The sequence below is a fragment of the Leptodactylus fuscus genome, chromosome 5 (genome assembly GCF_031893055.1).
Source record: "Leptodactylus fuscus isolate aLepFus1 chromosome 5, aLepFus1.hap2, whole genome shotgun sequence".
Taxonomy (NCBI): domain Eukaryota; kingdom Metazoa; phylum Chordata; class Amphibia; order Anura; family Leptodactylidae; genus Leptodactylus; species Leptodactylus fuscus.
The window spans coordinates 183,680,033-183,696,402 of NC_134269.1; the positions used below are offsets into that span (position 1 = coordinate 183,680,033).

General features: G+C 41.4%; 1 protein-coding gene and 1 pseudogene across 1 annotated transcript; both read right to left on the reverse strand.

The window, feature by feature from the left end:
- Positions 1–249: 249 nt before the first annotated feature.
- LOC142205030 (chymotrypsin B-like) lies at positions 250–10,931 on the reverse strand. The gene is made up of 7 exons (XM_075276379.1): positions 10,874–10,931; positions 10,625–10,728; positions 8,039–8,118; positions 6,091–6,169; positions 5,050–5,230; positions 4,449–4,582; positions 250–472 (listed from the first exon to the last, which is right to left on the reverse strand). Exons 1-7 carry the CDS (start codon positions 10,923–10,925, stop codon positions 311–313), a joined length of 792 nt encoding a protein of 263 aa, XP_075132480.1. The 5' UTR covers positions 10,926–10,931; the 3' UTR covers positions 250–310.
- A 2,595-nt stretch (positions 10,932–13,526) lies between these two features.
- Positions 13,527–15,204, reverse strand: LOC142204575 (serine/threonine-protein kinase 35 pseudogene; annotated as a pseudogene).
- Between the last annotated feature and the right edge of the window lie 1,166 nt (positions 15,205–16,370).

The window sequence follows — 16,370 nt, forward strand, 5'->3', positions numbered from 1 at the left end:
TTTAGCCCCTTTCATTGTAGATTTTAATATGAGCCAAATAAAGACTTTTGGATTATACTCCCTCTGGCGCTGGTCAGATTTCTTTCCTTCAGGCACAATAATAATGTTTCTGCAGGCACAAATATCTCCTAAGCCATTGAGAAATATCTACCTCTTCTGTCTAATCATAAAGAATGATATTGTCTATCAATTGTATGACTATAGAAGCATAGAGAGATTAACATATTGAGAATAAAATGTCAAAAATGATCCTGATGAAAACCAAAGTACTTTATTTCATTTTTGTTAAAGAAATAATTGAGTTGTTCAATTAATTGGAAGCAACAGTCTGATCCACCCAACTACGAAGCTCAGTGACACGGGCATAGACCGCTGGGGTAGATGTTGAGCAGGTGCTGCTTCCCCAGGACACAATACCAACCAGAGTCCAAGCACCATTTGTCTGGCACACTAGGGGTCCACCGGAATCACCCTGTATTAGAAAAAAATTAATAACATTGTAACAATCAATTTACATTATATATATATATATATATATATATATATATATATATATACACGTACATAAATATTTTCATCTCCTTAGTATATCCTATTCAACTAACTTACTGATTAGAGATGAGCGAACAGTGTTCTATCGAACACATGTTCGATCGGATATCAGGGTGTTCGCCATGTTCGAATCGAATCGAACACCACGTGGTAAAGTGCGCCAAAATTCGATTCCCCTCCCACCTTCCCTGGCGCCTTTTTTGCACCAATAACAGCGCAGGGGAGGTGGGACAGGAACTACGACACTGGGGGCATTGAAAAAAATTGGAAAAAGTCATTGGCTGCCGAAATCAGGTGACCTCCATTTTAGACGAATAGTGGATTTCAAATCCGGGTCATATGAGAATGTGAACTTTGTGACTATGAGACAGGGATAGCTGTACAGGCAGGGATAGCTAGGGATAACCTTTATTTAGGGGGGAATGTTATTAAAAATAACTTTTTGGGGCTCTATCGGGTGTGTAATTGTGATTTTTGTGAGATAAACTTTTTCCCATAGGGATGCATTGGCCAGCGCTGATTGGCCGAATTCCGTACTCTGGCCAATCAGTGCTGGCCAATGCATTCTATTAGCTTGATGAAGCAGAGTGTGCACAAGGGTTCAAGCGCACCCTCGGCTCTGATGTAGCAGAGCCGAGGCTGCACAAGGGTTCAAGCGCACCCTCGGCTCTGATGTAGGAGAGCCGAGGGTGCACTTGAACCCTTGTGCACCCTCAGCTCTGCTACATCAGAGCCGAGGGTGCGCTTGAACCCTTGTGCACACTCTGCTTCATCAAGCTAATAGAATGCATTGGCCAGCGCTGATTGGCCAATGTATTCTATTAGCCTGATGAAGTAGAGCTGAATGTGTGTGCTAAGCACACACATTCAGCTCTACTTCATCGGGCTAATAGAATGCATTGGCCAGCGCTGATTGGCCAGAGTACGGAACTCGACCAATCAGCGCTGGCTCTGCTGGAGGAGGCGGAGTCTAAGATCGCTCCACACCAGTCTCCATTCAGGTCCGACCTTAGACTCCGCCTCCTCCGGCAGAGCCAGCGCTGATTGGCCGAATTCCGTACTCTGGCCAATCAGCACTGGCTAATGCATTGTATTGGCTTGATGAAGCAGTGCTGAATGTGTGTGCTTAGCACACACATTCAGCTCTACTTCATCGGGCTAATAGAATGCATTGGCCAGCGCTGATTGGCCGAATTCCGTACTCTGGCCAATCAGCACTGGCTAATGCATTGTATTGGCTTGATGAAGCAGTGCTGAATGTGTGTGCTTAGCACACACATTCAGCTCTACTTCATCGGGCTAATAGAATGCATTGGCCAATCAGCGCTGGCCAATGCATTCTATTAGCGTGAACTGAGTTTGCACAGGGGTTCTAGTGCACCCTCGGCTCTGCTACATCAGATTGCTACATCTGATGTAGCAGTGCCGAGTGTGCATCAGATGTGTAGTTGAGCAAAACTGACTCAGCACTGCTAAGTCTGCATTCGCATAGGAATGCATTGGCCAGCCTTCGGCCAATCAGCGCTGGCTCTGCCGGAGGAGGCGGAGTCTAAGGTCGGACCTGAATGGAGACTGGTGTGGAGCGATCTTAGACTCCGCCTCCTCCAGCAGAGCCAGCGCTGATTGGCCGAATTCCGTACTCTGGCCAATCAGCACTGGCTAATGCATTGTATTGGCTTGATGAAGCAGTGCTGAATGTGTGTGCTTAGCACACACATTCAGCTCTACTTCATCGGGCTAATAGAATGCATTGGCCAGCGCTGATTGGCCGAATTCCGTACTCTGGCCAATCAGCACTGGCTAATGCATTGTATTGGCTTGATGAAGCAGTGCTGAATGTGTGTGCTTAGCACACACATTCAGCTCTACTTCATCGGGCTAATAGAATGCATTGGCCAATCAGCGCTGGCCAATGCATTCTATTAGCGTGAACTGAGTTTGCACAGGGGTTCTAGTGCACCCTCGGCTCTGCTACATCAGATTGCTACATCTGATGTAGCAGTGCCGAGTGTGCATCAGATGTGTAGTTGAGCAAAACTGACTCAGCACTGCTAAGTCTGCATTCGCATAGGAATGCATTGGCCAGCCTTCGGCCAATCAGCGCTGGCTCTGCCGGAGGAGGCGGAGTCTAAGGTCGGACCTGAATGGAGACTGGTGTGGAGCTATCTTAGACTCCGCCTCCTCCAGCAGAGCCAGCGCTGATTGGTCGAGTTCCGTACTCTGGCCAATCAGCACTGGCCAATGCATTTCTATGGGGAAAAGTTAGCTTGCGAAAATCGCAAACTGACAGGGATTTCCATGAAATAAAGTGACTTTTATGCCCCCAGACATGCTTCCGCTGCTGTCCCAGTGTCATTCCAGGGTGTTGGTATCATTTCCTGGGGTGTCATAGTGGACTTGGTGACCCTCCAGACACGAATTTGGGTTTCCCCCTTAACGAGTTTATGTTCCCCATAGACTATAATGGGGTTCGAAACCCATTCGAACACTCGAACAGTGAGCGGCTGTTCGAATCGAATTTCGAACCTCGAACATTTTAGTGTTCGCTCATCTCTATTACTGATATCAAAGCCTGGTCCATTTTTTCCCATTCATGACCAGATATATATATTTTTTTTTATCAAATATGATTTTGAAAGCTAACATGTTTATTTGGCTTTGATATTCTTATAATTTTTACATCATTTTCGTGATATACAGAGCTGTGTTTGTGTGTCGTTTCTTTTAATATCCAGGAAATAATTAAAAACATAAACATTGTCTGTTTTTTACGTTTTCATGTTTTTGATAACACCAAATAGTGCTAAAATTAGTTTAGTTATACAGAATAGAGAATTCTGTTTGATTGGGGAGCCGGGTAAGAAGTTTTGGTGTGGGTTAGTGGTGGTGTTTTTTTTTTTTTTTTTTTTAATTTACAGATTTTTTTTTTACATGTTATTTTGTCTTTGGTCTTTATTTGATTAGATTAGCCCCAGTTACTTGGGGAACACAGCCTTCTGAGATGCAATGCAGAGCTGATTTGTGTCTACTTAGACCCAGCAGCTCTTGCACTTGTTCGGTACTTGGCAAACGCATGATTGCTGGAACCAAAGCAGAAAATGTTATGGTCACAGCACTCAATAACTGACCACCAGAACCAAGGCAAGAAGCATCGTGGCCACTTACTGCACTGTATGAATACTATACTATACTATGATCAGGAAGCCAGACATGTTAATATACTGTGTCTGTCTTCTCTGTGGGAAAGTCCAGTTATCACCAACAGCTGCCTCTGGTCTCATGCGACTCTCCAATCTCCATGCAACTGCATGGACATTGCAATGATATTTAAAAACTTCATTGCAAAGGGAGTCTGTCACCAAGAAACTAGAAATTAAATCAGGAACATTGCATTGTAGGGGACATTATTCTAAACTCTATCATACCTTTAGATAGTCCAATAGATGTCTATTTCCTAGAAAAAGGTATTTTTTAGACATCTGCAAATAAGGCTCAAGTGCAATGGTACATGCCAGAGCCTCAGATTCTCAACCTGAACTAAGACCATGTAGTTTTGGCACCGGTATCCCCCCACTGTCAGAAGGGTGGGCCTTACAGCCTAGCGTCATCACTGGCCTGTGAAGAACACCTTCCCTGACTGTACTCTTGGCTATGGAAGAATACTGTCAGCTTTCTAGCGGTATATAATACCTTCTGTGTCAATGAATGTGAAAGGTCCTCTTTAAGAGAACGGTGCTCACTTTTACAAACATTATTTGTCTTCTAAGTCATCTAATTAATGAAATCATCACTAAGACATTATGAGACATTTTTGTTGGTGGAACAATATGTGTTTCCTATCTTTAGCATTATAGACTTAAAAACTAGCAAGAATCTGTCGATCTAATAATACAAACCATGCAGGAAGATGAGCCAGCAGCTCCAGCGCAGATCATGAGATCACTGATGTTACTACCCCAGTAGGTCTTGCATTGTTCATTGGATAACACAGGCAGAGCAGTCTGCTGCAGTTTGCTGGGGGTGGTCATTGCTGTTGAGAAAATAAAGTAGTGAGTATATAAACAAGTAATAGTTCGCTTTGTTATGCTGTAAATATAAGCATTTATAAAACATTGAATTAACTGTAAATCTTAATAAACATATGTACTCCAAAGTCAGGAAGGGCACTATGTCTCACCAAGGAGACCACCTCTGCAGATCATAATTTTTAGGTGTTTAGAATATTATAGGCCATGAATGCTCTGCTAAGAATTATGGAAAATAAATATGCAGATAAGATTCCCTCGATGGAGAAAAGTTCGTTGTTGCTCTAGTGCCACTGTTTGGAAGGTAACTTCCTATACAATAGTGATTTGTTAAACCTACAGGATTTCAATTAACTGAAGGCAAATCCTTTGTGCGACATTCAATAAGTACAAGTATTTTTATGACATTTTGCCATGTATTTTGTGTTTTCACAGTGCAATCTTGTGATATATTGTTCCACATTTGGCTCACCAATCCATCTTGTCTTTCCCCATCCGCTTGTAACACAGATGCGGCCATCGTCATATATTTCACCAGGGTTAGCTAAGCACACTGGGGATACAGTGCCGCCAAAAATAGCTGGAGTAGCAAGTTTTACCAAGGCAATGTCATTATTGATGGCTTTAGGATCCCAATTTGGGTGAGTAAAAACCTTAAAAAAAAAAGAAACATTTGTTTTAAAACTCCTGTTTAGATAACATAGTGACAAAAATATTTCACTTTTAATCAAAAAATTGAGGCAAATGTCTAAGGCTCCGTTCCCACAGAGTAACGCGCCGCTCATTTAGACACATAAACCCGTGTCAGAGCAAGGCGCTTCAAAACAGATCCCAGTGACTTCAATGGGTGCCGGCTTACGAACGCTACACATTGAAATCAATGGGAGGCTTTATAACCCATTGATTTCAATGTATAGCGCACGTAAGCCCAAACTCATTGAAGTCAATGGGATCTGTTTTGAAGCACCTCATGTTTACGTGTCTAAATGATCGGTGCGTTACTCCGTGGGAACGGAGCCTGATTCTGTTCATGCTTTGCATTAGGAGCCTCCATTTAATTTTCAATCAGATTTGACAACAAGAATAGCGATGCATTAGAAGCTACCCGGCTTATACTGTATACACATTGGGCGACTGATATGACCTCTAGGTGCAGAGTCAGGCCTACCACTATTCTTTCTGGGCCTGATCTGCAGGGGTCCCAATAACTAGTTATCCTGTAGCATGCTGCTGCTTCCTGAGGACTGTTGCTGTGTGGGTACATATTCCCGTCTCACAGATCTAAAAGAGCCCAATTTCAGGCAGCAGCAATTGACTGGACCCCGGGTCAGAAACAATCAGAGGCAATGACAAGCGGGGTGCTGCTACTAGAAAATAAATGTATGTTGGTGACATTTTTAGAATAAGTGTCAGGTAATATTGGCATGTGGCTGTACAGTGGGCCCCCAGAATGTATTTTACAAGTGTTCCTTAGGCACCCCAGTCCAATGCTGAAAATAGAATGGAAATTTACCTTTGCAACTGCCAGAGATTGGATTGATTCAGCAGAGGAACTTCTGTCATGTTCTCCAAGGACAACACGGTCGGTTGCACTACAGATAACAGCAAAACACATCATGTAACTAACTTGTCAAATTCTTGTATTACATTATAACAAAAAGAAAAAAAACTTTAGAAGGGAATTTCACATTAATACTCATGATGTTGTCCAGTTTAGAAGTTCTAAGTTATACTGCACAGTAAAGCAGCCGATATCCTTTTTATATAGTCAGACATCTCCATCACACAAAGCTCGCCCTACTACACCCTTAACATTATAAGGAATGGGAGGGGGGGGCTAAATGGCACTTATTGATGGAATCATATCACATGTTTCTGTAACGCGACACACAAGATGTATTATCAAGTTCAATATAGATGAATGGGACAGTTGTATTTTGTAATATTATGTGACAATCACACAATTATGTTAATAAAAGTTAAACAGTCTTTAAAACATTCCCCCAGTTCTAGACATCATGAGTGTTTCCTTCACTACTTATTAAGCTGTCGTCCTGCTCATAATCTTTAATCTGACTGTTACTTATTAGAGATGAGCGAGTAGTATTCGATCGAGTAGGTATTCAATAGAATACTACGGTATTCGAAATACTCGTACTTGTTCAAATACTACTCCTATTTGCAGTAAAAATTCAATTCAGAACCAGCATTGATTGGCTGAATGCTATACACTGGAAAGCATTCGGCAAATCAACGCTGGTTCTGCAGAAGGCTAGTCCTTGCTAGACGGGAGAGCTGGCAGCTTGCGGTTATGCGGGAGCTGACTTTTTCTCATAGGAATGCATTGACCAGCGTTGATTAACTGAATGCTATACAGTGTACAGTGTATAGCATTCGGCCAATCAACGCTGGTTCTGTCGGAGGCTCGTCTGTGAGGAGGCGGAGTCTAAGATCAGACCACAATGGAGACTGCTGTGGTCCAATCTTAGACTCCGCCTCCTCACATACGAGCCTCTGGCAGAGCCAGCGTTATTGGCTGAATGCTATACACTGTATAGCATTCGGCCAATAAATGCTGGTTCTGCAGGACAAGTAAGTTCACATTAGCGCTTGCCTCCCGTCTGGAAAGAGTCCACAGGAGGACCCCCCCCGAATGGAATATCAGCGCAACTGCAAGCACTGTGCAGTTAAAGCGCTTAGACCCGTTATAGTCTATGGGGTCCATACACTTTAACTGCACTTCGCTCCTCCTAAGCACTCTCCTGCTGCTACTTGTGGACTTGGTGACTCTCCTTTAATCGAATAGTGGTTTCCCCTGAAGCAAGCATTTTTTCCCATAGACTGTAATGAGATTCGATATTTGATCAAGTAGTCGAATATTGAGGCTCTACTCGAAACGAATATCGAATCTGGAATATTTCACTACTTGCTCATCTCTATTACTTATATATTCACCCTCACACACAGAACTCTATGGAGAAGGGAAGGAGGGGGCAGAAGGCTGCTGCTGGCTAGTTAATAGCACTTGTAGCCTGTTATCTCTAAATGTAGAAGCACAGAAAAAATTATTTCAAGGTTTTTTTTTAACATTCTTTTCCTCCTTTACCCTTCTTCATAGATTAATATGTAGAAAGTAACTCCGCTTGAACAGTGGAGACGAAAACATATTGCTTTAATAAGATATATTACAAAGTTTCTTATATTCACCTGCGCTATTCATTTTTGCAAGTTGTGTGTAAATGGAGGTATGCTTTAAATTAAGCAAAATAATAAGTGACTATGGATACTGTTATGTGTAGTTGGGTAAACATAATAAGATTATATTATTTTATTCTGATCTTACAGATCACCATCTCAAGGGTCTTTGACCTACTGGTATTTGACCTTTACATTAAAACCTTTACATTAAATAATACTTTAGAACAAATATATATATATATATTTTTAAGTAATATACTCACGCAACACTACAGTGAGCTGCTGTTACAACCCAGTTGCTGCTTATCAGGGAGCCACCACAATAATGCCATCCAGTGGGGTCCTGTAACATATAAAGCAAAAATATAGGAAGGTTATTTCTCTGTCCAATGACCACATGCAGACAAACATGTTTATATTCTTAACAGGGAGACCATAGCACCAATGTGTTTAGACAAGTGGGGGTGCAATTGTGGGTTTCCATGGCAGGTACAGTCATGGCTAAATTGCCGTTTAGGTTAAGGCCCCACAGGGCGTCCTGCAGCAAAAAAAGCACTGTTGGAAAAACCACGGTGGCAACGCATCACGGTTCTTCCCGCAGCACGTTAGAAAATTTGCAGAGGTTTCCTCTGAAGACTTTCTGTTTCAATTATACCTATGGGTTTCCGTAGGTATAATATGCTGCGTGGTTTTGGAAATCACGGCGTATTCACACCACGGTTTTTACCACAAAGTGGGCATGGGATTCACTAGAATCAAAAATGATCCCACATATATAGTATTGCCATAATCATAACAATCTATAAAATTACTGTCAAATATGTTATTTAAATTGAGCAGTAAATAGTGTATAAAAGTCAATAAATTAAATGTATCCCAAAATGTTTCCCAGAAAGTTTAATCTCTCTTGCAAAATAATTAAGCCCCCGTACTGCTACGTGGATAGAAAATTTAAAAAATGATGGTTCTTGGGAAGTGACATCACCAAAATGATTTGTTTCCATAAAACATGCTTTTATTCAGCGGAAGTACTAAAACATAAAAAAGTAAATTAGGTATCATTGTAATAATACCAATACACAATCCACGGTGTAGGAAAAAAACAAAGGTGGAATTACAGTCCATCCCCAAAAATTGATACATTATTTGTAATATAAAAAAACAAAAAACTTGAGAGTCTTCAGTAGTTGATACCTTTTTTAATGGCTAACTAATAATGATGACAGATTACAAGCTTTCGAAGCTCTCGGCTTCTTCTTTGTACCATCCATATGGTACCAATGAAAATTGAAACTTGTTTTTTTTTTTTCCTATCAGTATGTCTTTGGAGTGCGTGAGGAAATCCACAGAAACACGAGGAGAACATACAAACTCATTGCAGATGTCTTTAGCAGGATAATTGAAACTTGTTTCACAATAACAAGCGTTAACTTCAAAATAAAAAAGTTACAGTTCTTGGAATGGATTGCTGAAAACGGACAGATAAAATGCTCCTAAAGACCCGGAAGAGGCCCATTTGTAGGGTAAATATTCAATAAATTGTTGATTAACCCTTTATTATTGTTATATTAGAAACATAACTTGTTCCACAAAGAAATGGAGAAATTATATAGTGCCCTCATATAGCTACATCAACAGAAAAATTTAAAAAATATGACATTTTGAAATACCAGCTATGGCTTTTGGAAAACCATGACACATTTTTCCCCATTAAATAGCTATTGTGTAACAGTAGAAAATACTATACAACTATACATATTTGATGCTGCCTATAATTATATGGATGCATCAAATTATATGACCTATAAAATAAAGGTAAAGTTATTATTTATGCTACATGTTAAACAGTCTAAATTTTAAAATGCAAAAAATTTAAGGTGGATTTACAGTTCTTTAACTCTTTCTAGGGGATTTTAAAATGAGTTTTCCAGAATCTTAATATTGATGACCTATCAATATCACACCATCCAATGGCCTATTCAAGTGAATGAAACTGAGCAGAATTACCAGATTACCACAATGGTATTCATTGAAGAGACAGCAGTAGATATCCAAGTGCCACAACCACAGATGACTAAGGGGCCATTCACACAGAGGAAAATGGTGAGGAATTTGGTGTGGAATTTCAGCGCTGAAAAAAAAGCCTCCCATTGACTTCAATGGGTTCCTTTTGCTGCTGCAGAAAAAAGAACCCATTGAAGTGAATGGACCCTTAACAGAGGTGTAATGTGTCAGACATCCATGTATTGTCAGGACAGGTCATCAATATCCTTAGCCTAGAGCTCCCCCTTAAGGCCACAGCCCAGCATGGTGAAGCACAGATTTAAAATAAATAAATAAATAAATAAATAAATATATATATATATATATATATATATATATATATATATATATACAAATGCAGCTTTTCTGCAGCTCTTTTTTCCCTCAAAATATATGGATTAAATTTAGTGAAATTTAATTCATTGGGGCCTTAGCCTTATTGTAAGTTAAGCATATTAATCATATCTTCCCTAAAGTGGTCCCCTTCATTAATTAAGTCCTGCAAACACACCAAATTCTAAACACCCTTTTAGTTTTAAGCCCCACATTGCAGAAATGCTGATTTATTTGTTGCTGTGTGTTTTTTTTTTCTTTTAGCCAAAGCTAACAGTGGGTTCAAGAGGAATGGGAAATATCGTGAAAGTACTTGTACCTCACCCTTCTTCCTTCTCACTCCTGCCTTTTCTCACCCCCCCCTCCAAAAAACCCCCAAAACAAAACAAAACAAAAAAAACCTGAAGCATAATCTGCAGCAAAAGAACAGTTTTTCCACAATGTGGGGCCTTGGAATAAATATGTGTTGTTACCTGTAGAGAGACTTGCCAGGGCCAAGATCCTGGAACAGCTTCTTCACCATTGACTATTCTGGCATAACCAGTAATAACAGGTGAGATAGTGGGAATTCCACAGCCTGTAAGTATAAGAATATTTATATTATAAAAATATTGAGATATGTTTATCTATGCTAATAAATATAAAAACTTCTTTGTTTTAGTGTTTACTGACAATACAAATATTATATTCTAGTAGTAGTAGAAGATAACAATTAAATTTACCATAAGCTGCACTGGCCAAAGCCAAACAGGAGGCAAGCAGGAGTAAAGCCATAGTGAAGGGAAGACGTCTGCATTCACAGGAAAGCTTATATAGTAAAGCAGCTTAAGCTGTAATATATCGATTTGCTTATCATTTAGTTAAAATTTATGAGGAAAGGTGAACAAATAGTTCTAATTCACAACCTTCAGTCTTCTAGCATTGACCTTTATCTATTAAACTCTTTCTGAATTTGACATCTGTGAATCCCATGCTGGGAATTAAGCCCATTATCAGGAGTTTCCGTGTAGCTTACCAAGTGTAAATCTAAGTTTCATTTACAAAATAGCGACAGATGTATAATTGTAATCTGGAACAATATTGTGTTTGGCCTACCTCCATATTTACAGAGCCCCACACCACTATCCCATCATATGTGAAGATATCGAAAAATGTGCAGGTGCTTCAGAGACGTGCCAAGCTCAACTTTTGCATTCAGGCTCGGACTGAGCTAATTCACTGGTCTCCCTAAGTAAACTGTCCTGTTCACTGGTCCCCCCCTACAGTGGCCCCTTCACTAGTCCTTCATACAGTGCCCCATCACAGGTCCCCATACACCATACAGTGGCCCCTTCACTAGTCCTTCATACAGTGCCCCATCACAGGTCCCCATACACCATACAGTGTCCCCTTCACTATTCCTTCAGACAGTGCCCCATCACAGGTCCCCATACAGTATGGAGTGAACCCTGTGAAGGGGCCACTGTATGGATTGAACCAGTGAAGAGGCCACTGTATGGCGGGGGGCGGACCAGTGAAGAGGCCACTTTACTTAGGGAGACTAGTGAATTAGCTCAGTCTGAGCCTGAATACAAAAGTTGAGCTTGGCCGCCTCTGAAGCACCTGCACAATTTTCGATATCTTCACATAGTGGTGTGGGGCTCTCTAAATATGGAGGTAGGCCAAAAACAATATTGTTCCAGATTACAATTATACATCTGTTGCTATGTTGTAAATGAAAGTTAGATTTACACTTGGTACGCTACATGGAAACTCCTGATAATGGGCTTAATTCCCAGTATGGGAGTCGCAGATGTCAAATTCAGAAAGAGCTTAATAGATAAAGGTCAATGCTAGAAGACTGAAGGTTGTGAATTAGGACTATTTGTTCACCTTTCCAAAGTGAATTAGCTCAGTCTGAGCCTAAATACATATTAGGGGCCATACAGAGCCATTATATTGTGTGGGGGTCAATGTCCTGTGGAGGGGACATTAAAGTGGGGGCATTAGCGGCAATATTAATAGGGTTGTCATGAACTGGAGTGGTGGGCAAGAAGGTGTAAAATTAGAAAAAAAAAAAAAAAAAAACACTCATACCTGTCCCCAGTTCCACTGCCAGTGTCCTTTTGTTCTCATTGCTGAAAATACTGAGAGCATCAGTGGCCTCAGAGGTGGCTAGAGAAGGACCGGTCACATCACTCACACGTCACCAGCACCCCACTAGTGGCACCACTAACTGGTCTTAGCGTTCACACGAGGCACTGGACTCCCAGCAAGAAGGCGTTGGCACAAGACTGAATGGATGCTGGCAGCAGATGAGTGGCTGGTCGAGGCTGACACTGGTGGCAGACAACAGCGTGCTGGGGACAGGTGAGTATTTTTTTTATTGAACACCTCCCTGCCCACCACATGTGAACATTGCTCCAATACCTGGAAACTCCTTTAAACGGTTTATCCACCTTCCTAATATTTATGGGCTTAGGATAGACCATCAATATTACATCAGTGGGGGCTGACAACTAGGAAAGTTGCCGACCAGTTTTTCCAGCAGATACTGGTGATGTTAATAATTCCTTGCACTAGAGGAAAGATAATAGATGAATTTATCATAAGCTGCAATGGCTAAACAGGAGAAGGAAAGCCGCATTGCTCATTCACCATACAATTTGTAGTCATGGGTTTAGGTACTGCACTAGTGCATGTCGTATAGGGGGTCGAGCAGCATGGCTCCTGACATGTTATTGCCCGAAACCGCACTGCTTCGGTATAGCTGATGTGCAGGGGTCCTGGCTGTCAAACCCATGCTGTTGTTATACTGATAACCTATTCCAGGAAAGGGGGCAGTACACCGTGTATGCAGACCAGGAAAAGGGGGCTTTATATCGTGTGGAAGCCAGGAAAGGGGGCTTTATAACATGTGGGAATCAGTAGAGGACTGATCAAAAGGTAAAGCGCCTTTTCAGTTATACACCACAGGGAGCTAGAAGACTGGAAAATGAAGAGGAATATGAGGCAGAATTGCCTCAATAACTTCATTTTCTGCCTTTTCAATAGAAACTCATTGTTCCCTGACCCACTGAGGACAACAACCTCCAGCAGCCCCACATCCTCAGGACCTGCTGAGAGTTGTAGTTCTATTCTTGCCAACCACTGTACCATTATACTGCAGTGATGGCGCCTGCTCTAATGGCAACAATCTCACCCATTTAACCCCTCAAATGTCAGAGTCAATTCAGACTGTGACACCTCTGAGTAATATGGAAAATATATGGATGGGTTTATGAAGAACAATGGTTTCCTCCTGCCAGAGTTTACAACTAATTTATAATGAAGTGCCCCCCTTGTCATACATGAGGCGCATCCTTGGGGCTCCAAGTGCCTAAACAGAGCTCCACATCAAGTTATTCCACTAGAGCTGAGGCCAAAGTCTGCCACTTTGAGCACTGAGGAGCCAAATCGTTCTGTGATTAAAATATTGTCCGCTTTCAGGTCCCGATGAACGATCTGGTTTTTGTGAAGGAGAGCAATGGCACTTGTCAGTTTCAGCATGGTGGCTGGGTCTGGGCGCCTGGACAGGAAAAACTGGTTGAGGTCCCCACCTTCACAGAACTCCATGACAAACCATAAGTAGCAAGCTTCTTCTGTGTAGCCCAAAATGCGTTCCCCTTTGAGGGAGGTCTCCACCAGGCGCAGGTACAGCTGGCTGCTCTTGTTACTGTGGCTCATCTTCTGGGCCAGGCTGTTCCTCTGTAGGACACACTCCTCAAAGCGAACTATGTTCGGGTACCAGCAGCGCAGGCCGGTCAGGGCCCAGAACTTGGACAGGGCTAGCTCGACGTTCTCCGGAGCATCACAGCGGACAGCCACCCGGGCCCCACTCTTCCGGGCCACAGCCTCGTACACCACACCGTAACTGCCGCGGCCTATCTCGGAGAGTAAACTGTAGCGAGGACACCGGGGCCTGCCCGCATCCTCCACCAATTGTCAGGGTCTGGGGTTGCAAGGTGGGGTGGCACAGACACAAAAGTCCAGATTCTTTAGTCCAAAACAAAGGTAGAGTTTATTTTCACTCAAAAAGGTAGTGCAGCAACAAAAGGAAACTATACAAAAATAAATACCTGCCCGGCTAGGCTCTAACTAAACATAGAATAGGTTACCTCACCTAGAATAACAGAAATCCAAAAGCCAGTAGAATCATTCAGGACACAACTCCAAAAATATGACCTCTCTGTTGGCTCTCCAGCCAAGCTCTGCTGCTGGAGCTGACCTTTTAAACCTCACTGATGAGGACAATCCACAGCAGCTGACACACTGCAGAAACATCCACAATATGTGGACTGGAGGGGGTGTGGAATGACAGGTCCCACTGCCAATACTACCCTCCATTATTTTGCCGGCCATCGGCTTACAGTTCTCATGTTCATATCAATGTGCTGTACATTATACTTTACTCAAGGTTTTATGCAAATCTTGGGGAAAACAAAAACTACATTAGAGACACACAATAAAATAGCAGCTGGATAAACCTGTGGAAGGTCAAGCTGGTGAGAACATTCATGTCACTGACTATAAGAAGGGGCTATCATTCTTGGCCCACCTAAAAAAGTAGCAGCCAAGATCATCAACATCAACCAACTATGTTTGACAAAAGCCAGAAGCAAGGTGACAATAAACAAAGCCCAAGAGGAATATGTCAGTGACTAGACGAAATACATTAAAACATTGCAACTGAAACTGACAATGATTCCCTCCGCTAGGCAGTATGCGGCCGGACTGTGTCTTTTATATGGGAGTATATCGGAGGTTGTTTCTCGCGATATTTGGGAAACTCACGCATGCGCAATTGATATTTCTTATACGACCGCTGCCACCAATGAATCGGTAATTTTCTTATGGCGGTCATTGGTTAGTTAAACTAATGGGCTTGGCTATTTAAAGTTCTGTTCTTTGGGATTAAAATCACCCCCTGACGAAGCCAGGAAGTGGCGAAACGCGCGTCGGGCGCTCCATAGCTGGGTAGGCTCATTAGTATTTTCTATTACAGGATTCTGTGCTTGGTCTCTTACACTTTCATAGTTGGTGTTATATTTATTTATGTCACATGTTATGCACTTCACTCTATTATTGGTTGTTATGTTACTGTGTAACATTTATTTGTTGCATTTAGTTTATTGATTGTGGATTGCACACGTTATATGTATGACCTAGCTTAGTATACTATTGACACATTATAACATTGTAGCCTCCCTTGCTATGGTATCATTGGTTCATTTGGTCCTTCCCATATTTATTATATTGTTATTTTTTGTTATTTTGTTTCTATATATTTCAATAAAAAATTCATACTTTTACTTATAAGTGATCCTGTTGTTTGACATTATTTATGGTTGTTGTTAGTGGATTCACTTTCTTTTGGAGCCTTTATTGCATTGTGTTTTGTGTTTTATCCCTGTTTTTCAGAGGTTTCTTTGTTCGCATCCATAAATTTAATGGATTTCAAGACGAGGGAAGAAATGTGGCGCTTACAAATGGACGCCCTTTTTTGGGGGACCAATACCCAGTCTGAAACTGCTGATCAACGGTCTATACGTGACCTTAAAAGTATTATTAAAAAACTTTCTATCAAACATATGCGGAATTGGTGGAACAAGACATTTCTAGAGAATTATTTGGACAAACAGTTAATCCCACGTGGTTTACATATACAGGTGTTCCCATCTTTTGATAATATCAATGGTGATTTTTCTACACGATGGGAAAGTATTTGTAATAATGCCAGTAGAGCATTTATGGAGCTAATTGTGGAATATAATAATAAAACAATTGAAGATTTATCGCAGGAAATTGAAAAAATAGATGGCGAATTGAGGAAGAAGCTTTCCTCATCTGATCTTGACGCCTTTAAGAAGGAACTTGATGATTCTATTGGTACCGCCGAGAAACAGTTACAACTTGCTAAAAGCAAAAAGTTCCAGAGGGATACGTTGGACTTCCAGAACAATCGTATATATAAATGGAGGTTCAAAAATAGTTCTCCTCGTAGTAGAACTTCTTCCATGTCCTCTATACATTCTACCGGTGGTGAATCCTCTAATTCTATCCGAGGGAGAGATCGTTATCAAACAAGACAATTCAAAAGGAAAAATGATAGCGCTGAAGGGGGCACACATAAGAAAAATTCTTCCTACACTAGCCATGGAGTGGTAAGTAATCGTTCCGATGATATGCAAGTGATTAATT